At 44.5% G+C, this 23,350-nt stretch overlaps 2 protein-coding genes across 7 annotated transcripts; both read right to left on the bottom strand.

Moving 5' to 3' along the window:
- Positions 1–178: 178 nt before the first annotated feature.
- LOC106750334 (tat-linked quality control protein TatD) lies at positions 179–2,782 on the bottom strand. Of its 2 annotated transcripts, none has more exons than XM_014630622.1 (2): positions 2,547–2,782; positions 179–1,710 (listed from the first exon to the last, which is right to left on the bottom strand). In XM_014630622.1, the coding sequence occupies exon 2, from the start codon at positions 1,661–1,663 to the stop codon at positions 743–745; it is 921 nt and encodes a 306-aa protein (XP_014486108.1). In that variant the 5' UTR covers positions 1,664–1,710; positions 2,547–2,782; the 3' UTR covers positions 179–742. The 2 variants fall into 2 exon arrangements, with proteins under 2 accessions (XP_014486108.1, XP_014486107.1); XM_014630621.1 differs by having other exon boundaries at positions 181–1,715.
- A 517-nt stretch (positions 2,783–3,299) lies between these two features.
- LOC106750333 (G-protein coupled receptor Mth2-like) lies at positions 3,300–17,834 on the bottom strand. Of its 5 annotated transcripts, none has more exons than XM_014630618.1 (7): positions 17,282–17,834; positions 15,728–16,007; positions 13,892–14,540; positions 9,898–9,976; positions 6,355–6,539; positions 5,776–5,941; positions 3,300–5,033 (listed from the first exon to the last, which is right to left on the bottom strand). In XM_014630618.1, exons 2-7 carry the CDS (start codon positions 15,887–15,889, stop codon positions 4,667–4,669), a joined length of 1,608 nt encoding a protein of 535 aa, XP_014486104.1. In that variant the 5' UTR covers positions 15,890–16,007; positions 17,282–17,834; the 3' UTR covers positions 3,300–4,666. The 5 variants fall into 5 exon arrangements, with proteins under 5 accessions (XP_014486104.1, XP_014486105.1, XP_014486102.1 ...); XM_014630619.1 differs by having other exon boundaries at positions 17,633–17,834; XM_014630616.1 differs by lacking the exons at positions 13,892–14,540; positions 15,728–16,007 and adding an exon at positions 11,401–12,411.
- Between the last annotated feature and the right edge of the window lie 5,516 nt (positions 17,835–23,350).

Raw genomic sequence — 23,350 nt, 5'->3', positions numbered from 1 at the left:
TTCAACAGAAGAAGGATGTGTGTATTCGAGGAATTATCTATATAACAATTTATTCGTATGAAAATATTTATAATACGTCAACAATGAAATGTATAATACTGGATTCTACGTGTGTGTGTGTATATATATATATATATATGTGTGTATAGATTATATACCATCTGAACAAACAGCATTTTACAACAAAATGAAGAGAGACGTGGGAATCCAGAAATGTCGATAAATGATAAAAATATTCCGTACATACACATAGACGAATATGTATATATAATATATATATATATATATAGATTAAATGGATTAAATGTATATAGGTATCGCAAAAAAAACATACAAATTTTCGTGATCCTCTAACAAGTCACAGATTCGCGCGAACTTACCGGTAAACGTTCGCCCAGGTGTTCTACAAGCAGCCGAAATTTTCACATTACCGTTCGATAAAAGAACGAAACAGAATATAAAGAAACGGATATATCAGGGACTCAAATGAAGCACGTTGTTAGACGCGTTAGTCTCAGTGTAGATACTTCAAGCTGTAAGCCTTTAAGCCTTAAAAAAAAAAACTGACCAATCAGAGTCGAGCTATAGAAGAAAGATCGATTACGATTGGTCAGTTTCTCAAACCTTGCGCCTTAAATTCTCACTGTAGACCCCCTTTAGAGAAGAATGCAATTTTACCGTGGGTAGCACCTACTAGCACCAGATCTCGTCCTCGGAATCTCGAGAGAGATGACTGCCGTCATCATTGATTCAGCCCAAATAGTTTCAGAGCGTTGAAAGCGGTGGCGAGGGCGACTTCCTCCGGTGTCGTGCGCATGAACGCCGCGACCATCTCGACGATCGCCGGCAAGGCGCACGGCTCGTTACGCTGGAAGGTGCAGTAACGATGGAGGAAAGTCATGGAACGCTCGGTGAGGGCGTCCTTCACGTGAACCGGCAATTTGCTCGCTCTCGTGTTGGGATACATGAACGGCGCGTCGGTCTCCACGAGGATTCTCTCCAACGGCGCCTGTCCGCCCTCCAGCAGCTGCCTGATTCCGCTGTCGGACTTGTCCTTACACAGGTAACCCGTGATGCCGAGGTAGAAGCCCTGATCCAGATAAACCTGCGCTTCGTCCGCGGTGCCGATGAACGAGTGGATCAAGACAGGCGGCAGCCGATTCTCGTACCGGCCGAGGACCTCCAGCACGTCCTTCTGCGCCCCCCTCTCGTGGATGATCAACGGCTTGTTCAACGTGCACGCCAGCTCGATCTGCTTGTGAAAGACCGCCCGTTGCGTCTCCGGCGCGGAGAAGTCGCGACTGTAGTCCAGGCCGCACTCGCCGATCGCCACGCACTCCGGATTCCCGGCTATGCTCTCGAGCTCCTGCAGGGTGTCCGGCTCCTCCCACGACTTCGCGTCGTGCGGATGCACGCCGGCGGTCGAATACAGCGTCCCCGGGTATATTCTAGTCAGTCTCAGAGCCTCCTTGCTCGAACGGATGCTCGCGCCTGTCACCATGATTTTCTGCACACCGGCGTCCTTCGCCCTCTGTATCACGCTGTCCAGGTCCCGGCTGTACTTCTTGTTCGTCAGATTCGCGCCGACGTCGACGATGATGTAATTCTCGTAGCACTGCGTCATCGACGAGCCGCCGGCCACGGCGTTCTCCTTCTCGGCCATCCCTCTCACCCGTCGTCGTCGTCGTCGTCTCTCGCGCCTGACGATTTCTGCGCTGAGAAGTGAGGGAGAGAGAAGAATGAAAATTGTAGCAAATACATCGGGTGTGCGAATTAATTCGGTGCCTTTGCATTTAATGTTCCCGGTTCAAACTTGAACTCTGGCTCGGATTGAAATCGTCCTCCTTTCTGCACTACGATTGAAAATAAAAATGCTGCTGATGCCAAGGTTTCGCTCGATTGCTCCGATATCGTTTTCGTCAACCGATAAATGTGTTGTTTAATCATCGATGTGAGAACGATTGTATTCCTAGTGAGACGCGCTGACATCAGCAGCAGCAGCGGTGGTGTGTATATGTGTGTGTGTGAAAGAGAGAGAGAGAGGGTCTATTTTTAGAAGGAACACACCCATCTTTACGAGAAACACAATTCAGAGACGTACAAGTTAAATATAAATTCAATAGATCCACCTGCGCGCGCGTTAACGAGACTTCTCGTTAACGTTGCGTTCCTCTTGCGGGAGATTTTTCAATATTACGTAAGAAATACGATATTATTGGTGAGCTATCGCGTGAAATATAAATGCCGACTGAATTCGCGCGTTCCGCACGATATCTTGTTGATATGTATCGCCGAAAATGAGATAACTGAGAAGATACCCGAGAGGTCATCGAGTGTGAGCAACGGCGGGCTGAAGTCCGCGAGAAGAGATTAATCAAGCTTAACCTGTACGGCGGAAAACTTGTCAAACCGTAGAGAAACGTCTGCACGAGACAAAATCAGATCACGATTGCGCGTCGAACGAGAGGAAACAGTCTCCGCACGGAGGCCCAACGTGCGAATCCAATTTCCCGAGTCAACACGAGCGAAGTGACAATTGAACTCACCTCGATCCTAACCTCCAAAGGCGCACCTCGCGCTCGTTCTCGGTTCTCGTTGATCCGAGTCCCCCTCAGCGACGAGGAAGTCTCTCAATCGTCATTCATATTTGTTCGTCGGAGCACAATAAAATTGCGTATATGTGTGTTTTAATATCGTAACGTCGCCGCACGAAGGAGAGGAAGAACTCGGTACATTCCTATCGCGACCCTGCTCCGCTGTTGTTATTATTATGGTCAGCTTACAGTCCAGGTTTGCCAAGCGGCTCGAGCTGAATTTCCCCGAATCTTCCCGTCAATTTTTCCCCCAAATCTCCCCAGAGAGAAAAGTTGCCGAACGATAGAGTTGGGTGGCACAGTATCGATATTGTATCGATACTCTGTCGATACACAGGAAAATAATGATCTCTTCCAGTGAAGTAGGGCTTTCCCCCCGCAATTTGTGAAGGAAACCCTTATTTTTCTGAAGGGAAAACCCTATTTCTCTACGTTTCGATCCAATGTCAATCCCAATCCATGCGCAGAGAAGGCGCATTCGCGTGAATTTAACACAAATGAATGTGTCATTAGTGTTATCAAAGTCTCAACCTTAACCTTAAGTTCTTTCAATGAAAAACTATCATAAGTTTTACCATTATGATTTTAACTATTTCATCATTATAATTTGAAATATTATTTATCTCAATTGTAATGTATGTTCATCTGTATAACAGGATCATAACAGAAAATAGCGTCATTTTATGAAAACATATTCTCGTTTATCTCCTTAGCAAGTAAAACTGTGTTACAAAATATTGTATAGGCGCGTAATGGTAATTGTATCTGTAAATTATATTAAAGTAAAATTTGTACAAAATTATGACATACAATTGACGTACGTAAATTATATATGTAACATATTTTTATTACTTTACGGAAAATGGCAATAATACATCTATGATAACTTATATAGTGATATTTCTAGTCGTTTGAATTCTTCAGGAATGAGCACGGGAATAAGAATAAAAATTGACCGAATGAAATAATGGTTATGATAATCTTAACGTATAGACAATCACATTCAAGTGTTACAAGACAAGTAAACGACTTCAAATTCTCCTCCACTTATTATCTCTAATACAACAATAATATATATATGTGTATGATTCACGTTTATCTATATATAAAATAATGGTTTATGACAGTTTAATACAAATTTCATGAACCTAATTAAAGGTCTGAGGACGAGCTATGAGTACTAGAAATTATAACATCAGACGCACGTATGCTAATAATGTTATAAAAATAAAAAAAAAATGCTTATAATATTTTTACATCGTAAAGATGTAAAAAACATGGAAAGAATATATATCTAAGGATCAAGAATTAAAGGATAATGAGAAACGAGCGTGTATACTATTCGGAAAGTTGGAGTACTATTCGATTCGATGCTTCAAATATACATACATGATGTCTAACGATTAATGACGAAAAGCAAAATATTATATACCGAGAAGACATAAGTAAGCTCACAGTCGATGCGTCGTGTTGTCGAACCACATCTAACCATTCGTAGTTTGTCCGCAGTGTTTATACGATAAGAAGTTAAGAGCCCGAAAAATTCCACAAATTTTAATTTGAACTTGTAATTAAAAGAAAAATAGTTGACCATATTAATTATATGATTATTCTAACGTTTGTTTCGGGAAGAAACAAGAAAGAGTGCATATCAGGGCTGGAAATGATATTCGAAGTCGATTTCGGCGTCTTCGAAGTATCGAATTTCCAAACCTTTAACACGTTACATCCGGATAATGAGATGTCGAAGTGTGAAAACTCGAACATTCGGCGTGTTCGAACGTTCGAACATACTATTAATAATTATTGTAAAATCTGTAAGACAGCAGAAGACTGTCGTTTAGTTTGAACGCTCCAGCTGCGCGCCAGTGTTGCGTCATTAATTGTCAGACACTTTCCGTACAGATCGAGATCGAGAGAGAGGGAGAGAGAGAGAGAGAGAGAGAGATCAATGTACAATAATAATGTAAAATTTATCCACGACCGTAGAATAAAATTACGGCGCTGTCGAGTTAGTAGTCAGCGGCTACAGACTGCGATTTTTATACGAAAGGAACCGCCTTGCGTTGTACTTAAGGGCAGTCGGTCTCGTCGGACGAATTCTTCGAGCGGCAGTTCGTCTGGTAGGGGTTGATCTTCTCCTGAAGGGGCAACCCCCCCGATGTGGTGGTGCACGTACGCGAGACCGTGCTGTGGCAACCGCTGCGCGTCGAGTTTCTCGAGAACAGGCCCTGTTCCTGACAGCCGAATCGCTTCAGCAACAGCCTCTTAATCTTGTCCTTCCACACGAATATGATGAAGATAATGACGCCCTGCAAGGTGTTTGTCAGATCGCTCAGGTACCAGACGTACGCCGGCGCACTCTTGAACAACCACGATATTATCTCCATGGACCAGTTTATACCCATCACGATGAACAGCTTCAGGTAAAGGTTAAACCTGCAATATAAAGGTGAAGGTTAAACCTGTGAGTTTGAGTCTAGAATCAATTGACCAACAATTACGTCTTTGTGATATTTCAAGACACTTTAATGCTCTTCCAAATCGCAAAGTGGAACCATTAAAGCCAACCGCCATCTTCGAAATCGCACGAGCGCATTAAAATTGCCAAAATCGATAATTTTGCTGTTCACGAGGCCATTCGGCTATCTGCCGAAGCGAATATCATCGGACGATAGTTATCTCGTGTAATTNTAAAAAAAAAAAAAAAAAAAAAAAGAAGTGAGAAAATAACGAGCCAAATTTCGAGTATGTTTTCTAAGTCCCTCTCTTTTGAGAAGTTTACTAAGAAGTGTGCCTTTCACCTTGGCACTCACTTCGAGCATTCACTTCGATTTAACATTCGTAAGACCGTCCGTCATTCTTTTCGGGATCGCAGACGCGCCCTCCGCCGCCCATCTCGCCGCAGGAATCTCGCGCTCGGCGGAACGGCGACGGTATGTTTGTTTCTTCAAAAGATTTCGTAATTACGAAAGCAAACCGCCGCATGGGAAAGTCGTTGTCTAAAAATAATCACCGCGGTTGGGAACGAGGAGGAGATCGATATTACATGCGAGGCCGTTTCCGTAAAAGACGTTGTTAATCGATGTTATTAATGTTCGCATCGTTGCAGTTTCACGTGTCAGTTTAGTGCATCGTCAAGACGGATAATATGGGGCTGTCCTCTAATCGAGATACGAACCATTGCTTGTTGTCGTCGTGGCGTCGGCTCTCCGAGCCCCTCAGATGATGATCCGTGTCTTTCTGGTGCCGCAGGATCTTCAACGCCGTCGATATGAACAGGCAAATGTTGCAGATGACGGTGACACTCATCGGTCCGTAAAAATACACCGCCCTCGCCTCGTCCGCTGAAACAGGGGATAAATTGTTAGCGTTCCGCGCACGTTTCGCAAATTTCACAAGGTTTTACATAAGCGCGCAACAATCCTAGAATATTATGTGAATATTGTTCAACATCAAAATAATATTCCTATAATGTTTGAAAAATGTTGTGTAATACTTTTTAATATTACATATTATAATGTTTTTCATATTATATTAGGAATATTATTAGAATGTTACGTCTAATATTTTAAGAATATGCTCGGAATATCGCTTAATAAGTATTAAATATTGCTTAAGTAATATTAAATAATATTTAATTATTATTAATTAATATTAAATGATATAATTTTAATTGAGGTCCCGCCGAATTTGCCGAAAAGTTCGGCGATACCAGCGCTAATGTTATTACGGAAGACGTTCATTTGTATATACGTACTTGTGTACCAACATCTTACATGGCCGAATTCCGGTCTGATGAAGGTTTTCGGCACGGTCGGAACGAAGTCCATAATGGCACAGACAACGGTGAGAACGGTGGCGCAGCCCCACGCGTAAATCGAATATATGATGAATTTCTTTCGCTCACGTTGCTTCACACTCCCTTGCAACGAGCGGAATCCCCTGCAAAATTATCCATCGCGATATTAACATAACAGGATAAAAAGGAAAAAAATGAATAAAACAAGCGCATTCGGATATTTAAGATTTGCCGTTTGTCCTGGTTTCCGGGAAACCCCGTTTTAATATTTATTCCTTTTTTGTTCCAGCGCGCGTGCCATTTAAACGTGGCGGTGAATCATGTGTGATACTGAAGTGATTAATCATGAGAAAGGATATGTTCCTTAAATAACTCATTCAACGGTCTTCGCGGTCCGAGTGATTTCCGATTCTCTTTCTCTTTCCGAACCGATCCGCGCTCGAAAATTCATATATTAAATATCGTTCCACTGAAACAAAGAAGTTTTCTCAATATTTCCCTGGTATTACTTCTTTCGAACATCTTGTAACAACTATTGTAACTATTGTAATATTTAGTAGCTTGTAACAACTATTGTAATATTTAGACGGAAATACAAGAGAAACGTGTTATTTCGCGCAAAGATACTTATCGTTTGAGGAAAGCGATTCCCTTCGTCGAATCAAACGTACGCTTAGTTTGCTCTGTTCCAAGAGAAAAATTTGCTCTTCAATTAAATAAACGTTGCTAAATTCGAAGAAATCTTTTTCTCCATGTGTACACGGAGTACAAGAGACAGTCATGCGTGCGGATATGCGCGGACGATAAGAGTATGAGAGAGAAAGAGAGAGAGAGAGAGAGAGAGAGAGACAGCGCGCGCGCCAAGAGATTCCTATATTAACGCTCGAAACCGACTCACAGATGTGCGTTCAAATCATATCAGGCCGGGAAATGACGATGACACACGCGAATACTCGCAAGGACACGCGAAGTTGGTTGAGTACGCGTAACGAGTGTGTGCCTGTGTGTGTATATGGGTACATAGAAACGAAAAGGCGGCCGCACGCACGAGAGACGAGGAAAAGAGGGAAAATTAATCCCCGCGTGACCCGACCGCTCTCGCATTCTGTAATTGATTACAAGTCAGAGAGAGAGAGAGGGAGAGAGAGAAGGAACGTATCGCACGCGTATATCGTGTACGCATACACACACAGTCGTCACACCCTTGTAACAGCCGTGAAAACGGGGCTTGGCGACAGCCATCCGTTCTCGCACGGTAAATAGCGGCACCGACGCGCTGTTGGCTTGTCACATGAAATTTCATTGAAAAGACACGCGAGAGGTAAAAAATTACTTTGCAGTATCCAGGTAAACTCCTCGCGAATTCGCGTAATTAAACGGGGAAAAGGGAGGGGGGGGGGAGAAAAGTGGCAAAACATATGTGTGTGTTGCGTGATGCAACGTGATGGACGAACGCGAATTATATTCTTGCGACGGCGCTTCTTCGAATTGAGCCACCATGTATGGCGGACTGCGGCGTAACTGTCCTCGTAAGTGTCATCGTACTTCATTAATTTGTACGTCGGAGTGACGAGCGTTTAACGACTATTGTTCCGACAAAATGGCAGCAATGCTTGTAAATTCTCTTCCATCTGTTCTTAATAATGCGACTTAAAATCGACGTCCCCACAATTCATTGGCGATACATTGGTCCAACATTGATTATATCGATATTCATTGCGGGGACAGATCAGTCTATTATCGTAGTTCTGCTATCGAAACCTGTTACATATTTCCGCCAGCAGGCTGTCGACAAAATTTACAGCCGACGCTATGTGAAATCTGCTTTTGCGGATTTGCCTGTCTGACTGGTTTTATGTCGGGCAACAAATTCGACCAATGTACCCCCGATACGACCAATACTGGACCAATGTGTCGCCAATGAATTGTGCCATTGGAGAGGTTTTATCGGTGGATACGCATTGTCCTGAAAAATAATGCGACGAAATCGAACGAAACGGCGCAATCTCTCGGAAAGTCGTAATACCGAGAAATTGTTATATTTTGCGTAACAACATGTACATCCACTCCGTGCAAAATTTGTCATTCGCACGCGGAAACGTCACTTTTCAGTCGCGTTATTAAAAGTGGGCGAGAGAAAATTGAACGGGCGGCGATCCGCACGTTCCAGCGCCGTTTCAATGTATGTCAGCGATATACGAAGTCTTTGACTTTTGCCGTTACAGCGAATGTTGCTTTTGCCCAAATTGCCCTGCTTTCTGACCGGCCGTGCGAGGAGATCGAAATTAACTCGGGCTGTGTTTGCGGCTCGTACCGCGCGCCGGTCACGTACCGGATATTAATTCGCGTCATGTCGCTATCAATTTCCCCCCGATGTTTGTCAATCATCAAATTTCCCTCCCAGAAGCGTCGGGTCGAGTGGCGCCAATGAAAATATTTGGCGAATCGATCATTCCATTTTGACCCTGGACCATATAGCGAATGCTTTATTTTCGTTAAGCGCGCAATAAATGTCACGATCGCCACTATTTCAACATATAATTAATAAAAGTGGCTAATAAGCACTGTATCTAAAAATAAAAATTAATATATGTACACCGTATCTTTAAAAGCTTCCCTATAAGCGCGTAATATTCCTAGAATATTATATGGATATTATTCAATATTAAAATAATATTCTTATAATATTCGAAGAATGTTTTGTAATATTTTTTAATATTATAGGAATGTTCTATTGATGTTATATATCCACTTCAAATAATATTCTTGGCGTATTATAAAAATGTTCTTAAAATACTTAAAAAAATTAATTAATAATAATACAGAAAAATATATATAAATATATATAAATATATATATATATTTTTTTTTTATATAAAACGTACTTTACACAAAAATTTCGACTTTACTTGTATAATAAAACAATTGGTATTGCAATACATTTTAAATAAAAAACTATAATTATATATATTATACATGTATATAGAGTTAATATTTTAAAAATATATAATATTATAATAACATTAAATAATATTATTTTTTTATTATTATTAGCAGTGGACATATAATCATTTATTAATATTCCAGACATATTACTTAATATTAAATAATATTACGCGCTTATATGAGGTTAACGATACTGTTGTTCACGTAACAATGTCTTATTAGTAATGTGAGCAACGATAAGATTAAATAATTATGCAATATAATTGTGTAATAATAATAGGGTCGTTGCTAATTAATCGTCGCCGGAATATATCGACAAAATACACATCTCCGAGTAGCGGAACTTATCTTCACGGGGCGACTGGTATTTAAATTTCCAACGTAACAGTTCTATCGTTTCAGTGTCCGGTTTCAAGGCGTTTTAGAAATACTACGAAGGTCACACATACACACATATACACACGCTCATCATGATCACTATGTTTCGATTGCTCAAGTAAATTTCGATGAAATTGGCGAATACGGTACACAGCCCGAGAATATTTTGCCACTTACCCGAACGTCCACCAAATATCGAAGCACATCACGTTCAGCCAGAAGAAGCTCGCCAAGAACGAGAAGTGAATGATGAAAGCTGAAACAATCAAACGAATAACGTCTCAATGTCAAATCAATGTCACTCTAAATAAAATGACAGAAAGCTTAACCGTTATTATCAGACGGCCACTGAAATCTACACTGTATTTTCCTTTATATCAAAAATTCATGGAAAGAGGCCGCGATTAGCGCAACAAGTGGGCGCTTGTATCGAATGAAAAGACGTCTCTCTCACAGAGAGAGAGAGAGAGAGAGAGAAAAAGAAAAAGAGAGGCAATTTCCGCGAGATTCCGATAAGAAAAAGAAGAGGAATCTTCTTTTTCCGATATGTTGTCCAAATTAGTCGTACATCTCTCTGTATAGCAACATGTCATTGAAATTATCCATCCGTTACTTACTGTGTACAGGGTTTTCCATTAAGAGGTATCATTATTTTTAATTATTAGAAAAACAAAAATTTCCTTCGGGAAAGTGGTGATATTCTTATTCCGATGCAAAGTACAGACGATTAAGCGTGAAACGCGATATCTGACAAATGGCCGCCTCGGCTTTTCTTTTCTTTACGAACGGTCACTTTTTCGAGAAAATCTCGCGTTTTGCGCATAATTGCCGCTCGATTTCGCGAATAACACTTTTGATTATTGGCCATCGAGCTCTCGAATCGTTCGCGGAGCATTGGGCACGCAGACCTTATCCTTCGCACAATTCCGAATAAAATAATCCAGCGGTGATGTCGCGCAATCGAGGCGGTTGATTAAAGTCTCCCCGCTCTCGGGAAATTACGCGGAACTTTTCGCGCGATAACGCGATTGTCTCGCTATTTATACGCGGCACGCTGGAAACAAACGTCGTCCAGGTTCGAATCGTCCAATCATTCAAGCGAAAAAGAAATTCGGTCAGCATCGTAACGGTAACGGCAATTCGCTGAAACGGTGGCCACCGGCCTTCGTCCTCGAAAAAGACGTTCGATCTATCCAGCCGAATACGTGAGTTGGGGTCTCTTCGCATCGGCGACTTGATCGCTCGAATTTGATCAGCTTAACAATCGTTGGACGCGAGAAGATGCTTCATTACAACCGGGAGCGGCACGAACTTGACGGATCGCGAAATTCTCACCACATTCCCAGTGAAGAATCTTCGGTATTTCCCTACGTTGCTGAAAAGAGTGTATCGTTCCATTTTCGTTAACCTTTTACCGATCAGCTGTGAAGGAACGATAGTTTCTACGCTTCGGTAGATTGAAAAGCGTCGCGGAACTTCAAATGAAACCTCTCAATGGAGAACCCGTACATTCCCCCCGCTGTTCCACGAAGCCACGATTAATTTCCCATTCGACAGAGAGAGTATCGTACTCGCGTGAAACGAATATGCCTGATCGCGCCTGGTGATGATTATACACCCCCCGGAGGGTTATATCGACCCCCACCCCTCCGGTTTATACACAGCCTGGGCGAGCTGTACCCGATCCGATGCAGACGAGTTGCGAGTATGAGTTCGGATCGACCAGCTGAAAGATCCCTAGGACGAAGTAGGCGACGAACAACGAGCCGATGTAGGCGCGGAGGATGTAGCCGTGCATGTTGCAGAGTTCCGGCAGTATGCAGTAAACGATGAAGGTCAGCAGCAGGAACGGCAGGGACACTATCATGCCGACGGGTATGCCGGTCTCCTCCTGAGTGATGTTGACCGTCTCGCTCGACTCGTCGAAGCAGATAGTCAATTCGTATTTGTTCATCTTGACGACGGCGAAGCAATAGGTCGTCGGGTCGATGAAACTGTCCCGTCTCGGCTGGTATATCGAACCGTTCGTAAGAATCACGTACTCGTCGTCCGGGTAAAGCTCGGTGTTGAACAAGTAACGTCCGACCGGTTTGCACGGATCCTTCACCACCAGCTCGAAGATGTCGTCGACTTTCCTGCCGAGCTCCTGCACCTCCGGGAAAACATAATCGCCCTCGTCCGGCGTGCACACGTCCTTGATCATGCGATAGCCGAGCTCGCAGCAGATCGGGATCTGGCAGGTCGTGCCGTTGCACATCCCATTCGCGTTGTTCCCCGGACGGGCCATCTGCGACACGATGGAGCGAAGCTCGTCCGGGCCGTCCCGATCGCCCTCCCCGTCGGCGTTCTTCACGTACTGGCTGCGAAACTCGTGCTCTACCGGCTCCTCGTCTTCGTCCTCGGCCCTCGTGGAATTTTCCTCGCGGTTCCACCCGCCGGTGAAGTTCACGTACGGCTGGTACCGCATCGTATCGTCCGGCTCGTCCCGCGGGGGACTCCCCCGACGGTCCGTCGCGCGGGCGACTGCGAAAAGAAACGCGCACCACACGACCGGTCCCCGACGCATCCTCGAGCTTCCTCTTCCTCACCGCGTCGAGGAATGCACTGAAACGACGGCTCGGTCCCTTCGAACGGTCGGCTCCGATCCTTCCGACGGCCGTCGTCGAGCCCCAACCGCAGCGATACCGCGAACTACGGAAACATAGGATGTGCGATACTGTCCGCGCGTCTTGACGGCGACGACGAAGACCTTCTCGTCCCGAAGAGCGCGAGGCGAACGTCGGGAAAAAAGGCGCTGATAAGGCGGCTCGATAAGCCGGACTCCCGAGTCGGCCACCAGCGATGATGACGATGCGATGACAGGGGGAGACGTTAATCCCTTTGAGTCAAGCTTCATGGTCCGTCTCTGGACCCGTTTCTCTGGGCCTGTGCGACTCTGGGACTCCGAAGAACGCGCGGCGCAGCGCGATGAGTCGACCCACGAGTCGACTGATTAAGGGCCTTCAGTGCTCCGACACGCGAGTTTCACCGAGCCAGTGAGTCATTGTATGAACCGGGCCGTCAGGGTATTACTTCATTCCATTCGTCTACTTCAACATGGTCTGAGGAGAATTTCCGGACTTTCGCGGACAAAGTGAATTTGAATTAGACGAAGGGATCGATCGGAGGTCAATTTGCCGATAACTAGCCGTCCAAGTGATTGTGCGAGCTTCGGCTAAAGTGCGGAGTACCTGAGAAGCCCTCCGTGTGAAATGTGTGTTTGTAATTAGTAATACTTTCTACGTTAGATAAACGGTAGAAAAGGGCCCCGGGTGGAAATTGGACCGGTTCCCAGCCGGTAACTGGCCGGTGATTGATGATATTATTTCATGTTATTGTAAGCTGTTAATGTTACTCAAGCCAGCAAAAACCGTCTCCAGTGAGTCCCCGTCCAGCAGTGACCCGGGTTTTCCCCTAACGCTTTCCCGACCCGGAACCGTGTCGAGTGGAACACGAGAAGCAAAAGCGCAGAAGCGAGATGAGAAGCAAGGGATCCGGTTCTTCGACTTCGGATCGTATGGCGTATGCGACTAATCGTACAATTCCGACACGCTCGTCGTCGTGTTGCTATTATCATCATCGTCATCATTTCAACACTCCCGTATTACAACGTATCATCGACAAACTCTGCGATATACCTGATGTGGCGACGGGACTCTCGGTTTTTTTGATTTTCCCGTAAACTCGCGTATACACGTGAAAGAAAATCCGGGTGGTGTAAAAGTCAGCCAACGAAGCGGTTTAGAAAGTTGTCAAGCGCCAAACGTGAAGCGATCTCCGCGTCGGAGATTTCGAACCGCATTCTTCATCCGGTGGTACACGCATATCCGTGTGTACGCGCATACATTCATCTAATAATAACTTCATAGAAACTCTGAAGATCGATCAGAAGGATCGTGTCACTACCCGAGAGAGAGCGAGAGAGAAAGAGAAAAAGAGAGAGAGAGAGAGAGAGAGATCCCTCCCAATCAGCTACATTCGGGTATTAATTTCGCCCGAACAACCGTCTCTCTCCTCGCGTTCTCGGCGATCCTCGCGATCCTTTTCGCGTTAAGAGCGATAATATCAGCGATTAGCTGGCGGAGGAGGAGGAAGAGGAGGAGGAAGAAGAAATCGCACACTCTGCGTATACCGATTGCGATGCAGCCTTCGATCGCGATCCAATCCTGCGGCGTGAGCTGCGCCGCCGTCAGCACCGAGTACGCCACCGTGAGACAGCCGACGTAGCCGCGCAGCGTCAGACCGTGCAGGTTCCCCAGCTCGGGCAGCAGCCAATAGACGACGTAGGTGGTGACCAGGAACGGCAGGGAGGCTATCATACCGTACGAATAGACGACCTCGCTGTTCTCGTCGTCCGGATAGGCCTCCTCGCAGTAGAAGACGAGGTACTCCGGATAAGTGTAATTCCGCGTCCTCGCCAGGCAGTACTGGTTGTAATTGAGGAAACGGTCCTCGTCCACCTCGGCCTCCGGACGATACACCGAGCCGTTCGCGAGCAAACGCCACGCCTCGTCCTTGTAGAGATGCGGGTCCAGGTGGTAACGCTCACTGTCGACGCACGGATTCCAGACGAGGATGGCGAAGTGCTCGTCGCTGATGGTGAGGTTCGTCGGGGCGAGGCCGACCGGCTCGTAGATCGCCGGTAGCGTGACTTCCGTCTCGTTGGCGCTTTGCACACAGTCGTTGTTCCTGGTGAGGAAGGTGCCGATTCTACAGCACAACGACAAGCGGGCCTTCCCGGCGGTGCCGCTGTCGTCACCATCGTCGGCTAACGAGCTGGTCTAGCGACAGAATTCGAGGGAGAGACGTAGGCGCGTAGACGGTGTTAAGACCGGCGGTTGAAGAGGACTCGGTTTCGAAGTCACCGTGGAAATTGGAAGCGATCGAAGGGACCGGAGGTAATAATTCACGGTCGCTCGCGAATCGTCGGGGGAATGCCGTTACGTTGCGTGCGGCTTCACGAGGCGACTCACGAGGGGAAGGATCTCGTTTTTCTTCACGTTACGTAATAATTTAGTCACTGGTTCGGGCGAATGATTACAACGCAACTTCCCCACGAGCGCGTAATATTCTTGGAATATTGGGTGAATATTATTAAATATTGCAAATAATATTCTTATAATATTCTAAGAGCGTCATATGTAAGGTTTTCTTAATATTATAGAAATGTCCTATCGATGTTATACGTCCGCTTCATATAATATTCTTGGCATGTTATAAAAATGTCTTTAGAATGTTAAAAAAATAATAATCTATAAAAACATATAAAAGTTATATATATATATATATTTTTTTTTATTTTAATAATTTAGTATTTTGGTCATTTTCTTTTAGTATAAAATGTATTTTTATATAAAATTTTTTCGATTTTATTTATACAATAAAACGATTGGTATTGCAATACATTTGAAATGAAATATCTACAATTATATGTATTATATATGTGTATAGAGTTGAATATTAAAAAAATACATAATATTACATTATTATTAATAACATTAAATAATATTATTTCTTAAATATTATTAGGGGTGGACATACAACCGTCTATTAATATTCCAGAAATATTACTCAATATTAAATAATATTACTGGAATATTATTAGAATATTACGTCTGATATTCTAAGAATATGCCCAGAAAATATTGCTTAATATTAAATAATATTACGCGCTCGTAGGGTTTCAGCGAGTTTCGGGCCGCATTTAATTTCCGGCGAACGACAAGTTAAACGCGCTTCCGGCTTTTTTCCCCGATATCTCTTATCTCACGGTTTATAAATATTATTACCGAGGATTCGATCTTATTGTCAATTTATCATCGCAGACCCGGTGAGTCCCGGATCCTTCGCAATAAGTGATCCCCACGTCGAGCGGAGAATCGATTACGACGAGAGTAAACTACGTGCGGCGAGTACTGAGTTAAACTGCGACGACGCGCGATAAATCCGCTCGAGAAGTTGTCTCTACCTCCTCGTGGAAAGACGATGGGATGATGGCACTCTCTTTCCCCGCGGTAACATTCTCTCGCCGAGGTCCCTGTGACGCCTCGGACGCTGCGACGTTTCCTTCGACGGTGCTCAGGATCGCGAGGAACACCGCGAGGAACACCGTTCTCGGACGCTGTTTCATTCTGTACTAATTAAGGAGGCTGCTAATGAGCCGGGATGTAATCATCGTCCGCTCTACTGATTTTATCGCTCTGCGGAAGCTTACTCACGTAAAAGTACCGCAAAGAAACTCTGGCAAACTGGAGAAGAAGGAGTGGAAAAAAATATCTATATATGCGCCAAGCCTCTCCGGAGATGCCCCGTAACACATAATAGTAATATAATACAATGTAATTGATTTAATTTAAGCTTTGTTAACCTCGCTTAGTGATCCCATTACCGTTAGTGTTATGGACCACCGAACCAAACCCCGAGAACGAGCCGGTGAGTGATGGGAAACCGTGGTGAAAACTAATGTGTTGTTAGAGAGATGTCAACAACGACATCTTTGCGATATGTAACGGATACAATTATTCACAAAGGAGAAAATGCATCGAATTATGAATCAAGAAATGTAAGACTGAATAAAATGACTGAAGAAACCCTGTAAGCGCGTAATATTATTTAATATATTATTGTAATATTATATATTTTTTGAATATTTAACTCTATGTATATATATATACATATATATGTGTAATTGTAGTTTATTTCCAATATTGTAATACCAATTGTTTGATTATATAATAAATAAAGTCGGAATAATTTTGTGAAATACGTTTTATACTGAACAAATTATGCATATATATACACATACCTATGTATATATGTATATGAGACATATTTTTATTTACATATATTTTTCTGTGTTATTATTTTTTTTTAACTTTCTAAGAACAATTTTATAATGTGCCAAGACTGTTATGTAAAGTGGACATATAACATTAATGAGATATTCCTGTAATGTTAGAAAACATTACATAATATTCTAATATATTACGCATTTACAGGGAACATATGTCGGTATTTATTACGACTGAATCGAACCGAACGAGAAGCTACTCACGAATATACTGTGCGATTACGTAAAAATCTCACGGATACGTAAAAATCTCACGGACTGTCGGAGGAATTCCTCGTCAGAATTCAATTCGATACTAATCATTTACTCACGTAACTATAATTCAGCTGTTATGAGATCATCTACGAGATTATAAAAAAAATAAAAGAACAACATCACTCCTCGAACAACGTTTTTGTGAATGATGTGATCGATTAAAATATATACAAGTGCGAAATTACGCGTGCAAAAGTGATCATCGTCGTCCGCGCGAAATGTTGTCACACGAGGGTAAATGAAGTGAACAAATATATTCACACGTGAGGAAATATTTGCGGTCAAACGGCGTTTAACGACATCTAATAGCGGCTAATATATACGGATGACACTGCGGGCATTCGATCCGGTGTCTTCTCAACCGGTTTGGTCGAATCGCCGAAATCAATTATTCGCGAGGAAATGAAACATCGTTACCTGCTGCGAGGTGTCGATATAAAAATTAACGTGTCCTACTGTCGTGCATGCGTCGCAAATTCTATCTCGATAATTTCGAATCAGTAATTCAATCTCGATTTAATCCGGCTGAAATTGTTCGGAACACCGGACGTATCTTCGTGCAAATCGATACGCAACAACCATGCCAAAATACCGAATACAACGGAACTCTCTCGAATCGTCAGCGAATCGTCATTGTTACACACGCATTATAACGATATCACGGCGTCGCTTTTATCTTTTTTATTTCGTTCGAAATGAGAACGGAAATAGGTAAATCGAAGGAAGAGTCGGTTATCGCGATGATTTTTTTTCTTCTTCTTCTCTCACCGATTTCGCGTGCGAAAAAATCCGTACAGATCAAATATGGCACTGTTATCGATCGGACGATTACACGTTGACTTTCGGCTATCTCTCTCACACTGAACCGATAAGAGCCGATACTTTCCGGCGGCTCTTCGCACGGTTTCTTCTTCTTCACGCACGAGGAAAGACGAGAGGAGAGAGCGCGCGCGAAAAACGCAGCGTTCTCGTCGCGCGAGCTGCGATGCGAGACTACGGGGACGAGCCGTCGTCAACGGCCACTAGGAAAGCGGCCTACCTGCTGCGATTGTATATACAGGGCGGTCCGAGAAGAAAGAAGCGCGGCTCGGCCGGATATCGGGTTGGCGGGCCGCGAGATCCACCAGCGGCGACGTAAATTTAGACTTAGGCTTCGGCACTTAGATTATCTTTATCGCTCGTATGAAAGGCCATCACACAGGAGCGATCTCGGTTAAGAGCACTGTGTGAAACCTGAGAATAGATTTACGTCGTGCGAGAACGGGGTGACCGGGTGAGCCTGACAAAGACGTACATCACGTACGGGCAATCCGGAGATTTGGATCTCCGGGGAAGTGATGAATAAATCCGGGCTCTGCAATGAGAATTTCGGGCGGAAGACTTGAGAAATTGACCGATCACCGTCGAATTATGGGTCGAAAAATCGATCGCGATTGGTTTCGATTTCTCCGATCTTACGATCCTTAAATTCTCATTGTGGAGCCCGCTTAAAGGGGACGGCAGGGAGGAAATCTCGCTGAATCCTGCGATGAAACATCGCGATTTGACGCATCACACTCGGCGTAGAGTGGAGCGAGGGAAAGGAAGAATATTCGAAAAGTCGAAAGAGAGCGCGTCGAGAGGAACGAATTGACTTCTGTCCCACCCTGTATGCGATATTCCCGCTGTTATGGCGAGGAATATACGAGAACCGGTCTCGTCGGTATCTCACACCGCATCACCGCGGTCGGTGTGGAAATTATTAACATTTGTTTTACGGGAAATCGAAGATAGTGTTGGCTCAAGTGGCGTCGACCTACTCGCGCGCCTACTCGTTCACGCCCGCGATCCCCGGACTTTCCTCGTGGAAACGAATTTCCTTGATCGTATTGATCGCGCGTTTCACGAGCTGTTTCCGCGCTGTTCGCGCGAACACCGAAGGATTAAATCGTATCGGAAAGTGCGGACAGACAGGCTTGAATCATTCATTCCTAATCGCTGCGATATCGGAGTCGCGCGCGCCCGCGCGAAACGATTCAGCGCGACGCTGGTATCATTTTGCACTGCGGATCGACTGACTGCTATATTGTGCGTGCATATGTATTTACGTGTGCTCGACCTGACAATTTATGCGAGTATATGTGTATTTACGTACAAACGACTGTGGTATACAAATTCTCCCTTTCGTTACGTCGGCCGAAAAAGCTCGTTATGAAAATCGCAACCTTTCCGTCACGCCTGGCGGCGAACTCGAGATTTCCATCCGTTTTATCATCCGTTTTTTCATCCTATTCTCGAAGCTTGTATTTTTAGCGTCTATCTTGCAATATACTATCTTGCAAAAAGTATCTCTGTCTGTTCTCTTATTTTTCACTGTTACGCATGTGAGTTATTGTATAGAGTTATGTATAGAGTTTACTGCGCATAATCTTTCTGATATTCAATCTTCGTCCGATAGTAACGGAGATTTTTCTTTTCTTGAAGAGCGTAAGAAAGAGAAAGTAACGAGAGAATATGCAAGAGAGTGCGTCACAGTGCTCCAGTGAGCAAGATTTCCAAGAATTCATTCTTATGTCTTTACAATTGAATTTCGAAGCCTAAAGAGATGCAAAAAGTTTGCAGAGGAATGTTTATATATATCTTAGTTAGATTTTCCAGTTAGATATGGCAAAATAGAGTAGCGCACATTCACATTTATATCACATATTTACATAAAATCCATATGTACAAGAAATACAAAAAAATAGCGGTGGTCGTGCCAATGTTTACGTAAAGCATTTCAAGGATTACGTTTACGTTATCGACGCTTCAAGTTTGTCTTCGACTTCGATATTAAATTCCTTAAAGCGTACTTTACACACACAAACACACATATATATGTGAAATATAGCATATACACAGAGTGGCTTATATGTAAAGTGTGACAAGTCAATTAGTCTAAAAATACTTGTCGAATCAAAAAGTCGTTCGTGAGAAAGTTTCACGTATTCAGCGATCGATTCCACTCGTCATTCTGCATACAAAAGCGTTTAGGTAATATTATTGAAAAGCGAGTACTTGATGAGATATTTCATATTTTGTGCGGAATGAAGATTAAAATATCTCGAGAAGCATTCATTCTTCGATGATCCTATCCTGGTGCTTTTATGCGCGGACTGAATGGAGGAATCGACCTGTGTGTTACGAAAGCTATACGATTCCATTAAAAAGAAAAAGAAATGAAGTTGACTTTCGTTTGATTTTGACGCCTCCATCCAGGGTCGAACTGATGAGATCAATAAACAGATCTTTTAAAACTCTGTAACTTTTATTCGAAACATCCTTTTTCAAAATTGCTTTTGTTACGAGACATTCGACTGTATCCAGACTTTTGGCCCACCCTGTATATATATGTATGTATATTTGCTCATTTGTTTCTTAGTGGAATTAAAAAAAAGGATCATAGTGGTGTTTATCCCACAAAGGCATAAAGTGGTATTATCCCCCCTACGTTCTTTTCCCCTCTTTAATTAATGCGCAACATCATGCTCACCTTCGTGCTCACCTCCGAGATTAAATTTCCAAGTTTATATTTTATTTCGACACGGTGATGTAATAGAATCACACGCGGAATGAAATGCGGGCTTAATGGGAAGAGAATAATGACGAGAGTACATTAACTTTGATTTCGCGAAGCGATTATGTGTTAACGCGATGATGATTTTCGCGCTCTCGAGAGACCTGACGATTAGAGTCCGCCCTACGTTGCCCCTCTGAATCTACACTCCTCGACTACGTAATCAGACGCATTTTGATTTTTTAACAGAATACAGATTAGGAGGGGAAGAGAAGCTGCTAATTTCGCGTTTACTCGATTAGAATGAACTTCCGGTGTCGATCGGCGCCTGAAAAATCTGAATATTGTTCACGAAAACGATGGACGAAACGAGTGATTTGACACCTGTGGAACCTTCCGTGGTGTCGAGCCGCTTGTTTCACCCACCGTGATTTTCGTCAACAATATCAATCATTTTCCACGCAAACATTTATCTTTCAATTCAAAGTTACGCGTCGCAACGTAAGCGTAAATAAAGCGAAATTTCAATTGACAGACACGCGCTCAAAACTCCACGTCTGTTCTCGTTATTGTCGACGAACGCGACCAGCGCGGGCTCGTACTTGTTCGGGGTCAACCAAGCGAGACGACGTCGCAAAAGAAACCTTTTACAGAACAATACGTTCCTTAAACGTAATTCGATCGACGGATTAGTCGAATTGCAAAGCTGCTCCCCGGGAGTCAAGGAAATTAAGCTGCGTCTGATAACAGTGGCCGTAAACACTAACATTCGAAATCCTTTCCATCCTCGGCGATTTACAGCCGAAGGGCTCTCTGAAACCCCTTAAACCCGACTTTCTACTTTCCGCTACCTTTCGCGAAGGTAACAGCTAACAGCAGCATCGAAGGACGAACGAAGGACCGGGTCGCTTACCGACGATGATGCACGGGAAGTATATCGAGGCGTAGAGGTGGTAATTAGCCAGAATCAGGAAGGAGTAGGCGCTGATCAGGCACATGATGTAGCACATGCACGTCTTGCCGTAGAGGTTCCTCAGCTCCGGCGTGATGGCGTAGACGAGGAAGGTGACGATGAAGAACGGGATGGAGATGATCATGCCGACGTGGTAGACCGGGTTCTGCTCCTCGCTCGGCTCCTCGTCCATCTGCGACGAGAAGCAGACGACCACGCCGACCTTGTCCAGAGTCATCTTCCAGTCGAGGCAATAATCCCAAGGCGGCACGATCTTGTTCGGACCGTCCAACTGGAGGTCACCGTCCGCCCGAAGGGTCGCCTTGTCCTCCTCTTCGTCCTCGTAGACGTTGTAAACCAGTATCTGACCGGGACAGGGGTCACCTCGCACCTCCATCAGACGGAAGTGCTCGCTCAGCTCGCCGATCTCCCAGATCTCCTCGGCCAGTTGTTCCCTCGTCAGGCGCAACGCCGGAGTCTCGGCGGACTCGTTGCCGTCGGCCGTTGGCTTCTTCACGCAAAGCGGCTTCTTCTTTAGATCCTCGCGGAGGACCTCGTCGCTGCGGCAGCACTTCCTCACGCACCTGTGCATCCGGCAGATGCAGCCGTAAGTGAGTTTACTGTCGTTCCAGCGAAGGTAGGCCGGGTAGACCGCGCCGTCGTGGACGAAGTTGCCGTCGTCGTCGACGTCGTCGGCGACGACTTCCGACGACGACGACGTGCTACCGTTGTTCTCCAGGACAACGCTGAGCGAAGCCGAGCAGCGCGGATCGTCGGCCGGTGGTGGTCCATCGGCGGTGGCCGCGACGGAAGCGTCAGCGGGGATGAGCAGACCACACGCGGCGAAGAGGAGCGCCGAATTGAAGCGCATCGCGACAAGGGCGCCGAAGAGCGTAAACTATCAGCCGGCTGCGATCACCTCCGCGAGACGCTCCGCCCGCAGCTGCGTCGTCGGCGGATGCGCGGCGCCGCGACGCTTCCGTCGCCCTCGCTCGCACGCTCGTCGCGCGGACGACGATGTCCCGGGTGAGACGTCGCGCCCGCTCCTCGCCGCCGCTTCGCCCGCGCTTTATCGCCGCTTTTGTGTAAACAACAATCGGAGCCCGATCGAGATGATTGCGCTCGACTCCGCGGACTCGCCGGATCTTCCCGCCGCTCCAACGTTCTCAGTCCGGATCACGGCGCACCGGGTGGAAGAAATAGACGTTTCGCGGAGCAAATATTCCCTCGTCGAGTTTTCCTTCCATATTTGTTGTTTAGAGAAAGATTTCACCGCCGTGACGGAATATACGTTCTTGAGAAACACACCTCAGTTTTTTGTATTAGCTGCTTTATTGGCTAGGAATAAAGTCGCATTTCGTTGTACTTGAGTAAACATTCATTTCTGCGAAATAAATTTTATATTTCACAAATATTATTTTTAAATCTTTTCTTTCTTAGTGCGCGTGTGTGCGTGTGTAAATGGGCTTTCTTCGGTCTTTCGCTCTAAGCAATGAAGTTAACGTAATTTCCGATGAAAGACGTTCCTCACACGACTTCGAGAGTCGTAATAATTGTTAAATATTACAAATTGCAATGTCTGGTTGCCCTGAAGATACTCTTTCTTTTTTAGAAATAACGTTGCAATTTACCTTACAAACGAGTGATTTTTAGCCGGACAGTAAATGAAGACCTCGCGCGCCGTAGCAACGATATTTCAAGCCGGCGTACTTTTATATTCAAAATCCCCGTTTTTGTCCGTCAATTTTTCAATATCCTTCTTTGAACTTTACAGAAATATTAAGTGTACAAATCAAGCCCAAATTTTAAATAAAGCCCAAATTTCGAAAGAAAAGAAGATCGCTGATAGCGAAAGAGGCGCGTTTCTTTTCGGCGCACAGCCGTGTGGTCATACCTGCCGCTCGCTGCTTGCTCTGCATTATTCCGCCTTTAGAAATCAATTGATACTCTCATTTTTACTTAGAGACTTTCAGAAGTCATTTTCTTCATACAATGTCCG

This window comes from Dinoponera quadriceps, unplaced genomic scaffold (assembly GCF_001313825.1).
Source record: "Dinoponera quadriceps isolate SergipeBrazil2010 unplaced genomic scaffold, ASM131382v1 scaffold5230, whole genome shotgun sequence".
Classification (NCBI taxonomy): domain Eukaryota; kingdom Metazoa; phylum Arthropoda; class Insecta; order Hymenoptera; family Formicidae; genus Dinoponera; species Dinoponera quadriceps.
The sequence above is the reverse complement of the archived record's forward strand: the minus strand, read 5'-3'. Positions and strand labels throughout refer to the sequence as shown.

Coding starts and splice junctions, on each gene's coding strand:
- LOC106750333 (XM_014630616.1), bottom strand. CDS start 12,286: ATGCGTCGGGGACCGGTCGTGTGGTGCGCGTTTCTTTTCGCAGTCGCC. Junction 9,977..11,400: donor ACTCGTCTGCATCGGATCGG/GTACAGCTCGCC, acceptor TGATTGTTTCAG/CTTTCATCATTCACTTCTCG. Junction 5,942..6,354: donor TGTAAGATGTTGGTACACAA/GTACGTATATAC, acceptor CCCCTGTTTCAG/CGGACGAGGCGAGGGCGGTG.
- LOC106750334 (XM_014630622.1), bottom strand. CDS start 1,663: ATGGCCGAGAAGGAGAACGCCGTGGCCGGCGGCTCGTCGATGACGCAG.